The 21,921-nt window shown below is 41.4% G+C and overlaps 1 protein-coding gene across 2 annotated transcripts in view; it reads right to left on the bottom strand.

Annotated features, from left to right (window-relative positions):
• The window catches only part of LOC149317634 (E3 SUMO-protein ligase NSE2-like), a 277,961-nt gene that overhangs the window by 150,121 nt on the left and 105,919 nt on the right, over positions 1-21,921 (bottom strand). For both annotated transcript variants that reach the window (XM_089517956.1, XM_089517955.1), the window contains one exon: positions 20,176-20,329. In XM_089517956.1, the coding sequence (XP_089374082.1) occupies positions 20,176-20,329 (154 nt within the window). The remainder of the gene's footprint in view (positions 1-20,175; positions 20,330-21,921) is intronic.

Raw genomic sequence — 21,921 nt, 5'->3', positions numbered from 1 at the left:
CTTGCTCCTCACCCAAATATGCTTCCACAGCAATTTATAAATATCAGAAAAAGAGACAGTCTGTACCCGCAGGCTTGCAATCCAAAAAGGAGCAACATAAAGGAGATAAAGAAGAAGGGGGGGGGGAATGGGGGAGCAAATTCAACAACTAGGATTTTTGGTTTCAAGGTCCAGCCACTAATAAGTTCAGCTCAGGGGAAGTAAGTTCAGCAGGTCATCAAGCTGGATGTAAGCATAATGGGAAGGCCACTGTTTCCTATCTCTCTCTGCTGGTCAAAGCAGTTGAACTAGTAGTTAGAAGGAGGAGAGATACCAGCTAGACTCTCCAGGCACAATGAGAGTCAAGCTAGATTTCCTCACCCCAGATTTGGGATCTGCCTGGACTCCTCCAGGAAGTGGGCACTAGATCAAGTCTGAAAATGTTTCCATATTCATGGGAAGCCATGGCTCTACTCAGATTCTGGTGTGCATGGAATTCTCCCCATGCCCCATATTTTGCAATCGTGTAAGCAAATACATTTATAAAACCATCTACAGGAGACCTACTTGGTATAATAAGCACATGTCTATCAGTAATTATGCTCAACATTCTGTAGTACAGTGGAGCCTTGCCTTACGCGGGGATCCGTTCCAGACCCCCCCCCCCCCCGGGCATAAGGCAAATACAGTCACTAGAATGGGGCTTGTGCTTGTGGCAGTGCGGCACACACGCTAATGGATTGCAGCATGGCTTCCACGTAAACCACGTATGTCACACCCACCTATGGAACAGGCGCCCTGTATAGAGTCCAATCATACACTGAGAAAGAAATTCCAGAGTTGCAAGTGGGATTCAGGAAAGGAAGAGGCACTAGGGGCCACACTGCAAACATACGATGCTTAATGGAGCGCACCAAGGAATTCCAGAAAAAAAATCAGCATGTGTTTTATAGCAAAGCATTTTATAGCAAAGAATTTGACTGTATAGATCCCGAAAAGCTAAGGAATTCTCTCAAAGACATGGGGGTGCCAGTACATTTGATAGTCCTGAAGAGAAATCTGTACTAAGGACAAGAGACTTCCATGAGAACAGAATACGGAGAAATAGATTGGTTCCCAATAGGCAAGGCTTTATTCTATCTCCCCATTTGTTCAATTTATATGCTAAAAATATCATAATAAAAGCAGGGTAGACTCTGAAGAAGGAAGAGTGAAGATACGAGGAAGGAACGTCAACAACCTAAGATACGCGGATGATACCATAATACTGGCAGGAGACATAACAGACTTGGAACGGTCACTAAGGAAGGTCAAAGATGAAAGTGCAAAGGCAGGCTTAATGCTTAAAATGAAGAAAACAAAAACAATGAACACAGAAGAAATACGTAAATTCAAACTAGACAATGAGAAAATCAAAACAGTGAAAGAATTCCCATACCTAAGATCAATCATTGATCAGAATGGTGACTGCAGTTAAGAATAAGAAGACTAGGACTGGAGAGGGCAGCTATGAAAGAACTAGAGAAGTTCCTAAGGAGCAAAAACATAAAATTGAGCACTAAAATTAGAATTGTCCAAGCCATTGTATTCCCCATCACCATGTATGGATGCGAGGGCGGGAAAGTAAACAAAACAGAAGAAAATAAACTTTTGAAAGCAATTTTCCCAATATACACCATTTTAAAGGGCCATTTTCACTAACATGCACACTTTTATGTTAATTTTTCATAATATATCCAATTGGAACAGAGTTTTCACCAGAGAACTGCACCTCAAACCTCAAAGAAGTGAGAATTGTGAAGGATAACTGAGTTTCACTTCATACAGTCAGTTTGTTTCATAGTGCAAAGTTAAGTAAGTTTGGATTAAAATGTAAACTAAGCACATTTCTGTCCCAACCCCAGTCTGAGTTGCCAAGAATACTCATAAGGAACACGATCCACAGTACAGGAATTATACTGACTTCTGCTTGCTCCTAAAGGTCATTCCAAATATCTTTACCACAACACTACCCATCAGTGCATGGGTGGATAATAGAGAAAACTCAAAGGGTAATTAAGGAGTAGCGAGATTACCAGAACCACACTAGATTGCCAAACAATTACACATGATTACAACTGCCTGTTAAAGGAACAATTTCTTGTTTTGCATTTTAATGCACTCCTTTTATTCATTAGACTTAAGTTGCTATAATTATTAGTTGCAGCCTTGAGTGAGATAAAGTAATCAAACTGCTATTACTTATTGCTTCTCTGACTGTGGGAAGAAGATTCTTACACGACTGCTTCACAGTCTAGACGTACATTAAGAAAGGCAAAGAGAATAGGAATTTCTTCCTTCTCATCTCTTAAACTATCCAAATACAGGACAAGTAATGGGCACCCAATTCCTGGAAATTCACCATAGTCTGAGCCTCAGACACAAAGACTTTACTAGACATAGGCAAAGTTTAGGCAAGTCTTGCCATTTTTTGCAACCCCTTGATCCCTCCAGACTCCCTTTATCTGCCTTCCTGCAAAGGTACAATTGTTTTCTTGGACGTTTCCACCTGCAGGGATTCACCTTTAAATAAGTTGCAGGACCCCCATGGTTTAACATCAAAAAAAATTCCTCAAAAGAGTTGAAGAAAAGTGGACTTCCGGCTTTTGTTTTGGGTTTCTTGCACATTTGGCAACTGTGAGTATGACAGGTGTAACTTCTAGGAGGGGTTGCACATGTTTATAGGCATTAATGCACGTTTTCAATTGTTCTAAGCTTTTTAATGGAATCAAAAACTACCTCTATTCTTGTGACTGCAGATTTATTAGGTCTTTTATCTGCTGTTTTAGAATGTCATGCTGCCACTGAACATTTGCCATGCCAGCTAGGGAAACATCAATAGAAGTATAGTGTCTAAATCAAGAGAAGTAATAGTGCCACTCTATTCTGCTTTGGTCAGGCCTCACCTGGAATACTGTGTCCAGTTCTGGGCACCACAATTCAAAAAGGACATTGAGAAACTAGAGCGGGAGGGCAACTAAAATGGTGAAGGGTCTGGAAACCATGCCCTATGAGGAATGACTTAGGGAGCTGGGGATGTTTAGCCTGGAGAAGAGACGGTTAAGAGGTGATATAATAGCCCTGTTTAAATATTTGAAGGGATGTCATGTTGAGGAGGGAGCAAGCTTGTTTTCTGCTGCTCCAGAGACTAGAATGCGGAACAATGGATGCAAACTGCAGGAAAAGAGATTTCACCTCAACATTAGGAGGAACCTCCTGACAGTAAGGGCTGTTCGACAGTGGAACAAACTCCCTCGGAGTGTAGTGGAGTCTCCTTCCTTAGAGGTCTTCAAACATAGGCTGGATGGACATCTGTCGGGGATGCTTTGATTTAGATTTCCTGCATGGCAGGGGGTTGGACTGGATGGCCCTTGCGGTCTCTTCCAACTCTATGATTCTATGAATATGGGCACTGCAGTTGAATCTGTTGGGCCATACTTTGCCCACCAAAGATGTTGTTGTACAGTTGGTCTTGTTATTCGCTGGAGTTTGGTTCCAGGAGCACTCCCCCCCAATCTGTAGATGCTCAAGTCCCATTCAATCCAATGGCATAACAAAAATGGCTTCTCTTATAAAAAAATGGAAAATCAAGGTTTGCTATTTCGAATTTATGCTTTTTCTGAATATTTTCAAGATGTGGATGTTTGAATCAGTGGATTAAAAAATCTGTGGATAAGGAGGGCTGACTGTACTTAAAATCCCATCATTCCCAGGAACACAGCCAACAGGTATGATGGCAGATGCATATCAAAAACCACCATTTCTACACTTCTGCTTTAGAATGTTAATTGTTCTTGCTGTCCAGACTCAAAATAATTTAAATATAAATGCCATTCAGACTGGGTGTGGAATATTTTAGGGGTAGGTATACAAACTAATGAAGTCCTTAAAGCTGCAGATCTCTGGTTGTTTTGAGAGACATGATTTTAAAAATTTTCAGAATGCCAGCATAAAAAATCGAAATGCATCTTCCAGCATCTGTTCATACACCTATTACTCATCTGAAATGTGTACAAGGATTCTGGTGAACGCAGACAAGTCTGATCACAAGACATAATGATTTTGTAACACAACTAAGTTGCACAAATGAATTACTTATACAGTCAAGAAATATGGGAACAAGATGATCTGATGAAGAAAGGGGAAAAAATGTTGCTGAACGCTACCAAGATCATCTGCAGTTGCTTAACCACTAAGCCTCAGCAAGTGTAACATTCAGCTGAAAGGATTGCAAAGTCTTTTCTCTGCCTAATGACATACAGTCACCCAGTCACAACCTTGCAGGTCAAGGGGCTAGAGGCCCCCTGCATTCCAGTGAAATAGATTTGCTCTGTGTAACCATGTCTGGCCTAACAGTGCCATTGTTTTGAAGAAACCTGTCCCAACAGTTCCAACTTGAAAAGCAATGAGGGAAGGACATGGTTGTTTTGGAAAGTGAGGACGAACAATAAAGCTGAAAAATGTCGGAAGGCTTTGATTAACCCAGAGACTTCAGGCCTGTTCACTCATTCAGAAAGCACATTCAGAAATCACAGACCCATAGAATTATAAAACTGGAAGGAGCATCCAAGAGAAATCCACTACTAATGCACTCCTGAGGGATGCTTATCCAAAATTTAAAAACATCCCATGAGGGAGAGTCCACCAACTTCCAGGACAGTCTGTTCCACTGTCAAACAGCTATGACTATCAAGATATTTTAAATGTTTAGGTGGAATCTCTTTAAATGGGGGAGAAAGCGGTCTAGTTCTGTCCCCTTCTGTCTACGCTTCCATCATTCCAGTTCCTTCACATGGAAAGACAGGTTTGTACAGCAAATTTTCCCCCAGCCTTGTTTTCCATATATTTGGGAACCTGAGTTTCCCAATCATGTGGTATCTGTTCATACACACAAGAAAGTGTCCTGTGCAAACAAAACACATCCCTCTCCATATGAAGAGACAGCAAGGGTGCTGGAGAAAGAGTGGGATGGGGTTATTGTACTCCATCCCTTCACATGTTGATGCAACATGCTTCCAGATGAGTGAGAATATATATAGTTATGCACAGTCAACAGCAGTGACAAATCCTGAACCTAGCTTCACAATTAGGATCAGGAGACGCAAGTCGCTTGACTGGTCAACTGACCAAAATGTATTGAATGCTAGCAATTATTGTGAAACGTATCACGAACTGTTAAGGCTGTCCTTTTGTTAGTGTTCCTCTTGCTTTCACAATAAAGCATGCAATCTTCAATAGTTCTTCACTAGCCATGGCAGGAGCCAGAGAGCATTTTGCATCTTAACCCTGCAGAATCACACACATCCAAACAAACTGATTCTATCTTCATAAGTGATAAAGAGGGAAGACCTTAGACCCTATTCATCACTCCCACTTCTTGTAATGACCATTTCTGTACCACTGGCATCTCTGAAAAGGAACCTCCTGAAGCAGACTTGAACTGAAGTCATCACAGCAGGGAATGTCTAGGGTTGACAGACAACCAGAATTTTAACAATGGATTGCTGACCACAGAAATGGTGCTCATAATGTGAGCTGAAAAGGTTTTAGGCTACAAATGCACAAACAACTGCACATGGTGTGGCCACATGGAATTCCACCCACACCCAGAGGATCACAGAGGTGGGCCTGCCAGATTTTTCAAGGGAGCGTTTGTAAAGATAGTGTTTTGCTTTCCTAGATGTGCAGATGAGCAAGTCAGCCCCAAGGTAGAAGCTGACTACCACCCCTATATTAAAGGTCTGTTTGTCATTTCAGGCTAGGGTACATCTTGCACAGTACAGCATCACTGGTGTCACTCTCAGTCTAAGAAGACCATCAGAGGCATAGGACAAGAGGCTCCACAGAGTCTAAGTGGTTAAGGAAGTATTCGTTTTAACAAAAGTACTTTGCACATGTGCAAGACAGCATTATTTTTAATGACTGCTATAAGAAGTGCTGGTGCTTGACTCACAACAGAATGGCTTTCCTTTAGCCATTTTCTGGTAGGCTGAAGCTCTTGGCCATTTACTAGGACTTAAGTAAGATGACCTAAAACCAGTCCTGCCTTAATGTGTTATAGATAGAACAGAAAAGCTGTTATTATCAAGAAAAGGAACAGTAACTAATATCCAATCAAGAGACTTCATCCAAATTACTTAAGTCACCATACATTGTCAAAGACAATTAGCTGTAGGTGTCAATCTTTTTGTAGACAAAAGCTGGCCCATCTTATACATGTCCCAAGTGCCTAGCAGCCAGGATCTACATCATGCCCATTGCATCTGCTGGAGATGGTGCTCTGTGGGCTGGTGTGATGTTTTTGATACAGAATACTGAAGTGTTTGGATACAGTGTTCTGCATTATGAATTAATGCTTTAAGCAATGGTCAGTATTTGACCATGGACTGACCATGATCTTTGGAGCAGGGAGTGGACAGACACGCCAAATTCCACCCCTCTGTACTACATGATGCTATTCCCCAGTATCTGTTATGTAAAGCTAGACTTATTTATAACAAAGTGTGAATGGTCAATTGTTCATGAGGTGGTATCCTGTATCTACCTGTACTACCAAAGTGGTGGTTCCTGTAAATTAAATAAGGCAGCTGGGGTGAAGCAGCGGATGCCATTTTGAATATTTTTCCATGACCACATGTTACAAGCAGAGGTATCATGCCTATTAAAAATGTGTGCACTCATTTCTTCAGCACAGGCCCACAAAACCAACTGAACACAAACCATAACTGCAGGCAGGTCAACAACTTCTTTATAAGCAAGGCAAATGACAGTAGAAATTTGTAGAAATGTTAGAAAATGCCAAGAGGGCAAGGCCCTTGGTTCTACCAAAGAGTTGCTGAGTGGCTTTAGGGGAACAGATTAAAATCTTTGAGGCAGATGTATCACCTGTCAAGTGGGGATAATGTTAGTTATCTCACCCAACTTTACTGGGTGTTGAGAGAATTAATTAGATGTACTGTCAAACATAGGGTGGCTGCTTGTTGCTGCCTGTTCACTAGTCCTTATCACACTGAGATACCCATATACTAGATGCTAGAGTGCTAGAGTGGTTAAGCTAAAAATCAAGATGTCTGTGCTTGAAAATCAATCTCTTTCTCAAATTCACTCTCAAAGCAAGATGGGGGGAATAATTCTGACTTTTCTAATAACCTTCCCAGTATGCTCAAAGGGTTATTAGAAAAGGTTACGAAGATCTAACATATAAGGAGCTACATGAACAAAATAAATTAACCACAACTGTCTCCCTGTTGTCCCTCCGCCAGCAGGTAAAGATCTTTTTATTCATACAGGTCTGTTAACAATTTGCTAGATCTAAAATTTGGACTTAAAATGGACATACTGGGCTTTTATACATTTTAACGTATTAATTTGCTGTTGATTGTTTTAAATTAAGATATATTTTTATATTTCTAATTTATTCTGTTGCATTAGGCATTTTACTAAGATGTAAAGATCTGATGGTATGCCAATAAAATGAATGGATAAATAAATAATTTTCCACTGTAGTTTTTAAACTGCTTTTTTATTATTTTTAATTGTATGTTTTAAATTTTTTTAAAAAATATTGATGATTTCAGTGTTCACATTTTGTACATTTTAATTATATTTCATTTGTTTTAACTTATAAGTCATCTTGAGTCCTAGCATTGGGGGGAAAGTCAGGATATAAACAACGATGATGATGATGACAATGATGATAGCGATAATGACAGTGCTGCATCCCTTTAATCAAATTGTCTAGATTTATTTTAAACTAAATTAAAATGTAATTGTCATTTTACAACACAAAGTCTATGCACATCGGCTCAAAAGGAAGTATAACTGATGTCATGAGACCATACTCCAAAAGAAGTTTAGGACTGTAGTAAGAGAACCAAAGGTTCATTTGCCATGTCACCAGTGGATTTCACATCATTTGTTCTGCAATAAGCACAACATCAAGAAGAGCCCTATACTTTTTCTGTGCCTGGAGAAACCTGACAATCCTCTATAAAGCTATAAAGCCTTGACTTCACATTGGATCTTCTATAAAGCTTAGACCACCTTGAAAAGCACAGCAACCGGTTGCAATTTGCAAGACTTTAACAGATTTCTTGTTGCAGCTAGCAAAGACTCTCCAGAGGGACTATGCATTTATTTTCTCCTCCCTTCCTAGTTGTTGTAGCACCGTCCCTCACTTTCTGCTTTGTTCTGCACCCACCTTCTGGATGGAAGCAAACATGTAAATGAGAAGGAATAATCCCTTCATTTCATTTTGATTTGGGAACAGACTTTTTAGCTTGATTTCCAACCAGAAGAATATATTTTCTCTGTGTGTCTATGAATGACAAGCTCTGAGCATCTGTGGTTGGTACTTAATGCATAACGTTTAATGGCATCACCAGGAACTGTGCCTAGGTCACATGTTTAAGCCTGCAAACCCTCTGGGTTTGGAATGGCAATCCTAATGAAGACACCTGGAAAGTCAGACAACCTTGTGATGTTTTTGGAGTATCTGAACTTTAGCACAATGGGAACCAACTCCCATCTTTCTCCAGTATAAGTATGGAAATTTTAGTTAAAAGATTTACTCCCAAAACCTGAGTCAACTTACTGACAGGTCAATGTAAGTACTGTACTTTAACTCCCATCAAAATAAATAAATAAATAAATAAATAAATAAACGAACCATACCCTTCTCTGAGTGGAGTGGTAGAAGGCGAGAGCTTAGCTTATTTAGCTCTACTGCCATAACCTATTTTAAAAACAGTTTGTAGTTACAGTTGTAGCTTTCACACAAATATGTCAAACACATGTAAGAAACATTAGTACAGTGATGGCGAACCTTTTTAGGTTCGCATGCCAGGGGGCGGTGCTTCTGCCCCCTGGGATGGGGCTGCATGCTGGGGTGGGGCTTCTGGCCCAGGGGGTGTGGCTTCCACTCTCTGTGGGTGGAGCTTCCACCCTCTGGGCGGGGCTCCTCCCCTGCCTTTTTTCCGGCCCCCAGCTGACAGCTGGGGGTCAGCAAAGGCCCATGAGGGGGCGGAGCCATGGGTACGGCCCCAGTCCTCCTCTTCTCAGACCTGTCTTCATCCCAAAGGGCTCTCTAAAGCCCTTTGGGGGCGAGGAAAGGCAAAAGGGGAAGAAGAGGAATGGCAGGGCCCCTTCCTCCCTCCCCACGGAACTTTCCCTGCCCTCTAGGAGCCCCGTTTGGGGCACTTGGAAGGCAAGGAAAGGTAAGTGGGAGAGGAGGGAGATGGGGAGGGCCTCTGCCTCCCTGCCCACGGACCTTTCCCTGCCCTTTAGGAGCCCCGTTTGGGGTACTTGGAGGGCAGGGAAAGGTAAGTGGGGGAGGAGGGAGATGGGGAGGGCACCTTCCTCCCTCCCCACCGAGCTTTTCCTGCTTCCAGCTGTCTCTGCAGACAGCTTTAGGCAGGCAAAGCTCCCTGGGGAGGCGGCACTGGCGCGCGCCGGTTGCTCCTCCTCTCCCCGCCCTTTTCCCAGCCTTTAGCTCTCTTGAAGAGGCAGCTGGGAGCTGTGAGAAGGCTTCAAGGAGGAGCCAGAGGCGCATTCCTCTGGCTCCTTCTCCGGAGCGCCCTTTTCTGGCTTCCAGCTGTCTCCGAGAGACAGAGGGAGGCCAGGAAAAGGCAGGGAGGAAGAGGAACGGGCACGCGCGTGCCTCTTCCGCCTTCTCCCTCTCCCCGTGCCCGAGAAAGTGGCCCAAAGTGCCACTTCCAGCACGCGTGCAGTGGGTTCGCCATCACTGCATTAGTATAAGAGCACCTGTCAAATGGTGAATATATAGACAGATAGACACATACATAGATATTCCATTTGTGTTCAGTTCACAGTTCAGTTCTGCCTCTACCTTTGGCAAAATGTCAAAGTCCTGATTTAAACTTTGCTTTCTGAATATTTCCAAAGCGGATATTTATTCCCCCTGCAGCAAGGGCAGAAACATTCCATTACAAATGCAGTCTTATTACCCTGCATGCACTACAATCCAGAGCCTTTGTTGCTGTGAGAAAATGAAGACTGCCAAATTAATATTGCATCCCTTAATGATCTATTTCCCCATCAGCATCAAGTTCTTTTGAGATAGTGTGTCTTTGCAACTTATGCTGATGGGCAAATTAGGAGGGAGCAGAAGAGCCGACAGAGACAGATTTGCTTTAAAAGTGCCCTTACTATGAATAACGAAAACTGTTTCATGCTTTTTGCTTAGTAGGAGAGAAACAAGCTAGTGTCAATACTGATCCCTATATGGTTCATTTTTATAACTGAATCAATCTCACACATGCACTCAAAATACTTTATCCTCTCTTTATAACCCTTACTTGTACCAGATTATACCAGAATTAATTAAAAAAAACCCTTTATCCTCTCCTCCAAAAATGTGTAATAGTTAAGGAGCCAGCTTCCGAACCACTCTGAGGTAAAACTGTTACGATGGAAATAAGAGTACAGAGGTTGAACTTAGAGTAGGCACATACAGCTTTTGATCTAGCCAATGCACACCCTCCAACTGTCCTGATTTGGTGGGAACAGTCCCACTTACTCCTCGATCGTACCACTTTTTCAACAGCCTTAAAATGTCCCAGTTTCTCTCTACTTCTTCCACTTCCCTACTTAATACTCAGCTTACTTCAGTTGGTGCAAACTGGGTTCAAAGTGCAAAAGTAGTTTGCATTCAGTTAATTCATCAGTGGGGAGAGAAGAGGAGAGGATGGATCTTTCTTTTTTCAGTAGGCTCAAGCAAAAGCAAACTACAGTAGGGCCTCACTATCCATGGGCTTGCCATCTGCAGATTTAAGCATCCATGGATGGCAAGCCTCATTTTCACCAATGGTGACACATGCACACAGCTGCATGTACATCACACCGCAGTAGACACAACGAGACTTGAGTATGCATTTTTTTCGTATCTGCGGGGCAGGGGGCGGAACAGATCCCCCACCGATACAAATGTCTGACTGTATTTCAACCTCTCCTAGCTTGTGCATTCTTCCTCATCTATAAACTTGGCGATCTTGGTCACACTCTGATGCTGATTGGCCACATGTGTTCCAGTTTTCATCAGTAAAATGTCAAAGGGTATGATATTGTGGCTTGCCAGGAAACTAACTAACTAACTAACTAACTAACTAACTAACTAAGGAAATCCTGAACAAAATGGCCCCATATGGTTAATTTACCTTCAGAGAATAGAGTTCTTCATTAAATTATCACTCCTTGCCCACACACCTTATTTAGGTTTCATATAGCTATTTTAGAAAAAGCTTCCTTCCAATTCCTTCCAGAGAGTGAAGCTGCCATACCAGCAGCTTTTTCAAACTTTTATGACCTCCCATATATATGGCTGGTGGGTTGCATTTGGCTTGATTGGTCAGAAATTGCACACGCCTGACCTAACGCCAGCGTGGTGTAGATGTTTGAGCATTGGAGTATGACTCAGGAGATCATGATTTAAATCTTTGGTCAGTCATGGAAACCCACTAGTGTTCCTGGGCAAGTCACACACACTAAGCTTTAGGTGAAGGCAAAGGCAACCCCGCCCTGAACAAATCTTGCCAAGAAAACCCCATTTATATATTTGCCTTAAGGCCGCTATAAGGTCAGAAATGACCTGAACTTACACGACGATGACAAGCTAAGGACATGCCATTATTAAGAATTAGAGGGAGTGTACAGGCTCAAATTGCTTTTTAGAATTTATAACTTTTTGGAATATTTTCAAGATGTGAATTATTGAATCTGTGGATAAAGAGTCTGTGGAAATAGAGAGCTGACTGTATATACTTATAAATCTATGATTGCATTTTAACTGCCATGGTAACATCCTCTGGAATCCTGGGAATTGTAGTTTACAAAGAGATCTTTAGAATTCCTAGCCAGAGAACTTTACTGCATCACCAGTCTACAAACCCCAGCATGCCACAGGAGGCAGCTATGGCAGCTAAAGTGGATTCAACTCCCAACTGTGTAATTTGAAATAGCCCTCAGTCACATGTCTATTAACCTATGGTACAGAGGATTAGTTTTCATATGCTTTTGAGAAAGAATCTTTCAGTGCTCCTCCAGTAATACTTTTCAGTGGAGTTAATTCATATGAGTCAAGGGATGAGAAATCAAGCACTGTTCATACACATGTGTGAATCTGTTCTTCAATTTAAGGGCTACATTTCTCTTAGGGTGTATCTACCCCACATAAACAATGCAATTTGACACCACTTTAACTGCCATGGCTCCATCCTACAGAATCCTGGGATTTGTAGATTTGTGAGGCACCATGCAGCTTTGGATTCTAACACTAAGATCCTTTAACAGCACGGCGGCTACTCATAATTTTCATTTCATGTACTGAATACCCCATCTTTCAGTGTCAGACATAAACTAACAACTTCTGTCAGTTTTCTGTAGGGTTGTCATGGAAATCTTCAACGAACTGAGGAATTGTAGTTTGACAAAGATGCTGTGAATTCTCTATTACAGATCCCCAGTTCTCCACCCACAGACAGAACAACAGTTCCAAGGATTCCCTGGTGAGAGGAAATTACTATTAATGTAGTCTGTCAGACAGATGTATGCTGAAAAAAATCCAAAGTATTAGATTTGAACAGAAATGTTTATACACAGTTTTCAGTTCCCATTCTTCAGCTCAACAGGAATATGAAGCATTGAATGCAGTGGTGTTTCAGTCACATTATTACTAGTCCACAAAAAAAAAATCTACCATATATAATCGACTACAGTAAAAGTTGACCTCATGAATAAGTCAAGGGTTGGCTTTGGGGCCAAAATTAGGGATTTTGATATGACCCATGGATAGGTCGAGGGTAAAGGGGGTATATAACAAAGGATGTAAAGGATGAAGTAAAGGAAAACGATGCCAAAGAACTTACAAAATTCCAGCAGGCATAATTGTTTGTGGTCATCCTAAAGGCTGGAAGAATGAAAGAGTAGGGGGGGGGGTCAATGCTTCTTTTAGGTACTCTCAGGATGGACTATGTGCTTGCCTTTTGCCATTCTTTTAGGTGCTCTCAGGGTGGACTATGTGCTTGCCTTTTGCCATTCACTCAGAAAATGGGATGGTTCCTATTTGTAATAAGTATAGTACTTACCTATTTCCATACTTATATATCGGAAAAGTCACATGCTGTCAGCTTCAGGAGAAAGGAATGGCAAACCTCCTCTGAACATAGGTTTTTGTGGGATTTTCGGGCTATGTGGTTGTGTTCTGGAATTGTTTATTCTTGACGTTTCACTAGCATCTGTGGCTGGCATCTTCAGAGAATTCTCTGATTCATGGTAACACAGCCCAAAAACCCCCACCAAAAGCTATGGATTCTGGCTGTGAAAACCTCCAACTTCATACACCTCTGAACAAATCTTGCCAAGAAAACTCCATGGTGGCCTGAGGGTCACCATAAGTCAGAAATAACTTGAAGTCACACCACCACCACCACAACAAATACATATACTTATGAACTTATATGCAATGACCCATGGATAAGTCAACCCAGGTTTTTGGGGTCAATTGTTTCACTAAAATTTACTTACACATGAGTATATGCAATATGCATCCCTAATTAGCAATCCCACAAACACAGTGAGACACTGATCAGTGGTAAGAATGAGCTCCACCCTTACAAGTGCTGCCATTTCATTAATGACCAGCCACAACTCCAAGAGTACTTCAGAGAATTCCAATAATCTCAGTCCTCCAAAAGCCCAGCCATGTGACCAAAACCTGAAAGGTGTGCATTCCTTCTGCAGATCATGGAGGGGTGGAAAACAGGCCTAGTTTTAGTTATGACAGCCTTCAGCTTTTCAAGTTATAAACATCTAGACATTTAAACATAATGGCCAAGCATTTATCATTCTACAATGGATGAAAATGATACTGGCAGGAGGTGAACAGCTCATTGCTGTCATTCCTAAGATGCAGCAACAGGACTTTTAGAGTCTAGAATCCTGCAACAGTTTTGGAACCCAGTCAGAGGTCATGTAGCATCATGAGTAAACTAAGTTTCCAGTGCTAGAGATAATGGCATCCTAGATATGCTTCTTGTCATGACTCACCATAAGATATCAAGATTGTACAACAGTCAGAGGTACAGGAGGGCAGGGATCCTGCATGATTAAGAGTTGTATAAAGGGAAGAATTTAAGTCAATGCAATTTTTCTCACTACAGTAGGGATTCCCAAATGTTGGTCCTCCAGGTGTTTGGAATTCCAGAGTAATGGCCAAGCTGGCTGGGTGCTACAAGATCCCTTTGCATACTGATATTGCAGACTTACACAGCTATGTCTCTGAATTCTACCCAAAATTTAGCAAGACACGCTGATTGAAATCCCCTCTTCATTCCTTTTAATATTTATACAGGAGCCCAGCCCTTATTTACCCATGGTCCCTCAATAAAAGCAAGCACGTCAGTGGATCCATTGATTTAAGATGTAGATTTAAGAACTTGTAATGAAATGCAGTGACTTCACACCTCCAGCACAGGGCACACCATGGGAAGAATAATAAAAAGCTCTCACGGTGGCAATATGAGCTATGATCTTCAAATTCAGCAATATCTAAACAGGTCTCATTGATTACAAAATGGTGTGCAAGATATGGAGGATTGCAACCTACACCTTTAAACAATGATGGTGCTGAAATAATCACAAAATAATTTGTGATTATTGGTCTTAGTACAGGAATTTCTGCCCAGGCTGCTCTCTTGCATTGAAAAGCAAGCTCCATTTTTTCCCATAGGAAATAATCTTCAAGCCAGTGGTGCTGCCTCAGATCCTGACACCCAGAATGCTATCAGAGACCCTGAAAATTTGATTCCCTTAGGTAACCTTAGACCTTAGAATAGAAATGAGGTTGTCTGAAAGCTACAGATCCTAGGACTGCTTATACCTGGGATACTGCTGAACACGCTGCAAGGTATCTGTGGAGGGAGAAAGGACTTGCAGGGAGGGCTTCAAGGAGATCCCTACTCAACATTACTGCCAAGAAAGCAGAAAGACAAAGGGGTAGAATGGCAATTGGAGGAGAAATTCCAGTTCCATTGCACTATAATGTATCTCATTTGATTCCACTGTACAACTACACTACACAGATTCACCCACCCTTTTTCTTGGCACCTCACCATTATGATTCCTAGTCTGCTGCCATAAAGGAGAATGAATGCAGCTTAACATCACTTTAATTGTCATTGCTTTATCCTATGGAATCATGGGATTTGTAGTTTATTGTGCATCCAGAGCATCCTGACAGAGAAGCTAAATATCTTACAAAACTACAAATCTCAAAATTCCACTGTGTGGAGCCATGACAATTAAAGTGATGTCAAACTGCATTAATCCGTCAGGAGTCCTGATGGCGCAATGGTTAAATGCCTGTACTGCAGCCACTCACTCAAAACCATAAGGTTGTGAGTTCAAGACCAGCAAAAAGGGTTCAAGCTTGACTCAGCTTGCATCCTTCCGAAGTCCCTAAAATGAGTACCCAGATTGTTGGAGGCAAATTAGCTTACACTTGTAAACCACTTAAACACTGCTTAGGGGCAGTATGAAGCTGTATATAAATGAAGCTTGTTTATAGATGCAGCGTAGATGTGGACACACACATAGCTTGCTTGTTTGTTTGGAGAAGATTTAGGTACACCATTGCCCTTCTTTCTAGAAAGCAGAATAAAGAGTGAAAGCAGAACCCACAGATTAATTGCCATCACCAAATCTGGCGAAGTTACATATCATTCATCTCTAAATGAATGATTCTCATAATCACATACACAATGCCTTTCCTATAAATTGTCAACTTGTTCTTTAAGGAATTCTTAAACTACCAATTGAAAAACCATTGATAAAATCTAAAAATTAGGTAGGGGATGGAAGACAAAACAAATTATTTTATGAAAGCACTGGCCTATTTATTACTGACATGGTCTGAACCACAGCTTGCTATGACAACTAAAATGCTTTTTTCCAAGATTACAGACTTTCCCCTACTGTGAAAAGAGGATAACGATTTTAGAAAGCTTATGTATGCAGACAGAGCCAAAGCCAGATGTCTTGCCTGCAACTTCGCTGTTCATTTCTACTCCCAGCTAAGAATAGCAAAGCAGCAATTCATAAATTACAAAAGTTATGTTTTCATTATAAGCCATGGGGGGGGTGACAACATGAGGGCATTGGCCCGTTACAGACCGCCCAAAAGGGGCGTTCTTGGGCCGCTGCCGGTTGCAGCGCAGGGAAGCCGCTGCAGCCAAACCGCGCGACTCCCCCGCGCTGTAAAAAAGGAGCGCGAAAATCGCGCTCCTTCCGGCAACCCAGAAGAGACGTCGCAAGTGCCAAAGCGCGCACTCGCGAAGTCTCTTCCGGGTTTGGACGTCCAGACGCATAGCGTCCGTTACGTCAAGACGGCCGCACCCATCTGTATAGGGCGCCGCCATCTTGACGTACGGAATACACGCGAGGGGCGAGGGGCATCCGGAAGCGCCGACCCTCACGCGTATTCACGGCACGACGACAGTGCCGCTTAGGCCCGTCTATAATGCGCCATTGTCCCCCCAGTAAGAATTCTGACATGCCAAAAATTACCCCCCTTCAGTCCGCAAATTTCTCACACTGCAGTAATTTAAATCTTCAGTTGACCATCCAGAAATATAGTTTAGGAATCCAAAACAAAGAGACAGACAAAGGCCCTAAAGCCTGGGCCCAAAAGTAGGGCTTGAAAGGGCTCTACTTTCGACACCCATGCACCATATTGGCACGTGCCTATCCATACGGGGCACGCCATGATGACGCATGGGTGCCCGAGCGCCCAAATGGTACTGGCCAGAAAGGGCATCATCATGGCATGCAAGCGCCACTATGGTGCCCCTTCAAAGAAGCTGCCTATAGCAGATTCTTTTTAGGGAGCGGGTCAGAGCCGCAGCGTGCGGCTGTTGTGGCACCGACCAGGGGCAAAGGTGAGCTGCTTTTAGCCACCTGTCTGTATAGCCCCAAAGTTACCAAGAGAATGCAAATACAGCAAATAGAAGAGTTCTAAATGTGAAAGATTTTTCAATGTCTGACTCTCTGCAATGCTAGAAATTTGAGAAATGAAAGAAAATTTAAGGGGAGGTAGAATTTTTGGGGGCAATATCCTCATTTTGTTGCTCCCAGTAAAAAAAACCTTGGCAGTACCACAAATCTCCCAGTCACTATGAGAAGCTGAAATACAAAAATGTGCTGGTAACTCACAGTATTATAGGGTTTGCAGAAGTGAACTAGATTAGGTAAACTGTTCTGAAAACTTTCACATAATCAGGAAACCCTTTCTACATCAAACATTCTAATGAAGGACCCCCAATCGGCTGCAAAAAACCAGCTACACATTCTACAGCAGGTATAGACAACCTGGTTATCTCCAGATGGTTTTGGCTACATCGCCCATAACACCATGCATGTGGCCAATGGCCAAGAAAAATAGGCTATGGTCCAAGACATCAGGAGGAAACCAGGATTCTGACTCTAGTTGTCAGGTTTTCTAGCCCAAGTTCTAAGATGCATAAATAACTCATTGTAATATGGTTAAAGCTGTTTGACCTCTCCACTGACCCTCACAAACTAGTAATAGAGATGGTAAACAGATCTGTATTAGCCAAGATTTCTTATGAATTTATGCAATCTGTAGTTTGCAAGACTATTGCCGAACATGTGCATGTATCTTTCAGTTTCCCATCATCAGGAGAAAATCATGTGAATAACATTCTTTTCTTTTTCTTCTTTGAATTCTATGCAAATAAATGTTTACAACAACAATAAAGACCAGGCCTTTGAAAAATGTACACAAACTTACTTTAGCCTATGATAGAAATAGGTGAAAACGTACAGTTTAAGAAAAAATAAAGTATGTACATGAAGAAAAGTGCATAGTATAATACAAACAAATTTCTTTTTATGAAGGCAGCAAAGTCTTGCATGCACTACAATATGGGAAGTGGACAAAATGCTAGTGGAATTGTAAACGAATGCACTGAAAATGAAATATTTTTTTCACATTCCTAACTGATAATGCACAATATATCATGCTCAAACCATGCTATGGCTATGTACACTGAAGGAAATTTAATTACAATGGACAAGCTGTGTTTCACAGATTTCTCATCCATCACTGTCAGCCCTCTTAATGAAGAGCCCCTTGATAATTTTCCAAAGAACCCTGCAGTTTCCCGGAGCACAAGTTGAAAATTACTGAATTAGGCCATAGGGATTTTAATATGTTGCATTGTTACACAGTTCATGTTCACAAGCTGTAAACCTGGGAACAGACACTGTAAGCATTTTCCAACAATACAGTTCCATGATTAAAGCAAAGGTCTCCTTTGGATTGCAACACATCCTGGGTTGTGAAACTGGAACAATTTGTTAGAGTGACAAAATGAAAACAGCTTACCTAATCCTTTTAAAAAGATCCTATCAAAAAGAGAATACAGCATATGTATAAAATAAAAATAAAAAGAATGCACCTACAAACATTAAAAAAAGGATGTGAAGCAAGATTTACATTATATATGCATGCAAATAAGACCGGCACCGTGAGAGAGAGTCAAGAAAATCGCTGCTAATTACTTAATGCTGTGCATTTAAGTGCACCAAATGTTCCCTTTCAATGAGTCCTGTAAGAGAAATGGAAATCATGGCTTGATCCCCAATTGTTGTCTTTTGTGCTGAAAACAATCCATGAACAAATTAAAATAAAACTGTGCTTCTGTAGAATATGTTTAAGACTGTCTGTTCATTCAGACCAGGGTATCATAGGAATGTTTCTGGCACAGAGTTTACATACATATTGAAATGGATGAAAAATACAGACCAGCGCAATACTGACAGAGAACAAAACCCTAATTGAAACTTTGGCAGCATGCTGCTTCCCCTTAGCTCTAGGGGTGCACCTAGGGTTGGACCTCAGGGCCAAAGACCAGGAACAGGGGTTGGGGCGTGTGTGGGATGACTATCCAGAGAACAACAAGGTTGACACTGGAACCAGTCTGTGTGCCAGCAGCTGGATTAGCAGAAGTATGCAGGGAGGCACCATGGCTGATGCCAGTCACTGCAGTATCTTATACTTTTAGAACATGTTGTAGTCAAGGAGTCAACCAGCCAGCCACCTGCATGTCTACAGATGCTCATTTTTAAAAAGACATTAGCCTTTTCTGCAACAAAATGGTATTCATTCCCTAGTACATGCACTTATCATCAGGCCATTGGAAGCAAACTCTATTTTATATCCATAGCAATGATGTTTAAATGAGTCTGAAATGTGAAATTGAATGAATGAATGAATGAACAAATTGATTTATTTTGGTCACAGACCAGACCAGACCAGAAATGTGAAATTTCAAGTGCACATGTTATTTCTTTCTTTTCTTTTTAGAATCAGCATTTATTTGATCTAAATATAAGGAATGTAGAATCAGCTTTAATGCATGGAATGGCAGGTAAGACAGGATGAAAAATGTTTATTGTATGCTTTTCAGCTGAATCAATAGTACACATTAGTCTCTAAAAGGGTGAGAGCTTAAGTCCAGAGCCTAAAATAAGCTTGGGATGGTATGGTTTTATTGTATTACAACTGCCAGAATCCCCTAAACAGCATAGCCAGCTCCAATAACTGAGGCACATTTCAGTCAAAGAAGTAGACCATTCCTTCTTGTTGTCACAAGGCATGAAGTTGAGATTCATGACCAGAAGTGGCAAAAAAAAAATTGTTTTACTCCTTGATCCATACTTCTTCAGACAGTGGTTTTACAAATGGTCTGCCAGGAGACCCATATTTTGTTTGTTTGCTTGCTTATTTGTCTGCTGGAAACTTATCTGGTTTTCACTGAAGAGAAAAAGATCAGGCATACTGACCATGCTTCCCTGAAAGACCACTGTTCACCACTGCCAATGACTGTCCCTGGCTACTGCAGCACTATGAGAATATGCCATGCTAACCAGGGGATGTTAAGAGTTGTAGTCCAAAGCAATTACTTTTGCAGGTTTGGGGGTGGTTAGGTGATTTCCAGTTGTGCTGAGAATCCTGAATGGACAAACGTTTTCTCAACTTCTATAGTACAAGACAAGAGGTATGAGAGGAGATGAGCTGTTTTGTACTTGTACTGAACTTTAAAAGAAAAAGCAAAGACTTACATTGAGCCTTCATCTTCCTGAGCTGATCCTTAAAAAGGACAAACTTCTCATTTCTTTGCAAATCATGGTCATTGTTTAGGCTTTCCAGGGCTTTAAACTTCTCTTCAACAACCAGTTTTAAATCTGGAATCATTTCCGGCTTCTCTTTCTTGATCTGCAAAATGAGCACACAAATAAAACAAAACAATATAATTTGTTGCAACTCTATTGTGCATCACACCACACCGTCTTTCTAAGCCCACTGTCATGGAAAGAAGGTAAAGTAATGATAAATTTATAGAAGCCTTCACCTAGTATCCATCTCCATCAAACAGCCGTTAAATTTGGTTTCACTGGGGTTCACGGGGGTTTGGTTCCAGGATCCTCCATGGGTACCAAAATCTGTGGATATTCAAGTCCCATTATATACAGTGGAGTAGTAAAATGGTGCCCCTTATTTAAAAATGTCAAAATCAAGATTTGTGCTTTTATTTTTAGTTTCGAGCCATGGATGGTGGGATCCATAGATGCAGAATCCATGAATACGAAGGGCTGACTGTACGCACTGCAGTTTTTCTTAAACTCAGATTACTCTACAGTGTCACTGACATGATCCCACCTGGAACAGAGAATTCTGCAAGGAAGACAGTAAAAAAAAAAGACTACTCATTTTAAATGAAATGAATAGCTTTAGTGTAGCAGGCATAGGCATATTTTAAGGTCATTTAAGGTCAGAGAAGAAATGAGAAGACATCACCAGAAACGAAGTATCTTCTACAACCATTTACAAACTGGCTATATCAAGCCAATTTACCAAGTCACAAAAAAGCAGGAAGCATTCTTCGAAAAATTAAATTTCTCTGCTATATGAATCCACTAGCTGATGGCCCTTAGAATGCAGACATTCACAGCAGCCCTGATTCCCTCTCACTCTCTGCCAATATGTGGACATGACTATAAGAGAGATAGAAAGACCCTCAATGCATGGTCTCCTATAGAGCCTGAACAGACAGGCCAAAACAAAGCTGCTTCGGGTCACTTTGGAGGTATGCTGTTTAAATTATGCATGCATCCTAAGAAGCCGGAAGCATGTGTCATTTAAACAGCATACCTCCAAAGTGACCCGAAGCAGCTTTATTTTGGCCTGTCTGTTTGGGCCCATAGTTTGCAGGTGTAGGAATGTCTCAAAATCATCCATTCACCCCAGGAAAAATGTTCCCATCTTCTTTGGCTTATTCATCTCCTCCCTGAAGAATATATGTTAAGAAGATGTCTCAACACATTTTGAAAGACAGTGCTCCAAAATCCTTTAAAGGCTCAACAAGTCCAGAGGGTTCATCCCACAACACAGCTTTCCTCCTCTGCTATCCCACACAAGACACCAGGCCAACCTATCCCTGCTTTTTGAACTTGTCTTTTATTAGTTGAGATTTAAATTTAATAAGTACACTGATATGGTCAGGTGAAAATCAGAAATACTAATTCTTTGCTCCACAATTCCAAGAAATTCTGAACTGGAATTTAGTTAGTTCATGAAATCCTCCTTGAGAGATTCTGGGAGCTTTCATTTTAAACATTTAATTTTTCAGGTTCTGTGATTTGGCAGAAGCATTCTTTAAATGACCAGAAGGGAGGGAAGGAGAGGTAGCCATGTGAACAAAAACTAAGAATCTTGGGGCATCTTAAAGCCTGGCAAGTTTTACTTGCCATAGGTTTTTGTGGATTCCAGCCCACTCCATCAGGTACATGGCCCATGCATGCTACAGA

This window comes from Sceloporus occidentalis, unplaced genomic scaffold (genome assembly GCF_023333645.1).
Source record: "Sceloporus occidentalis isolate IW3139 unplaced genomic scaffold, rSceOcc1.0.p SCAF_3, whole genome shotgun sequence".
NCBI classification, from domain to species: Eukaryota; Metazoa; Chordata; class Lepidosauria; order Squamata; family Phrynosomatidae; genus Sceloporus; species Sceloporus occidentalis.
The sequence above is the reverse complement of the archived record's forward strand: the minus strand, read 5'-3'. Positions and strand labels throughout refer to the sequence as shown.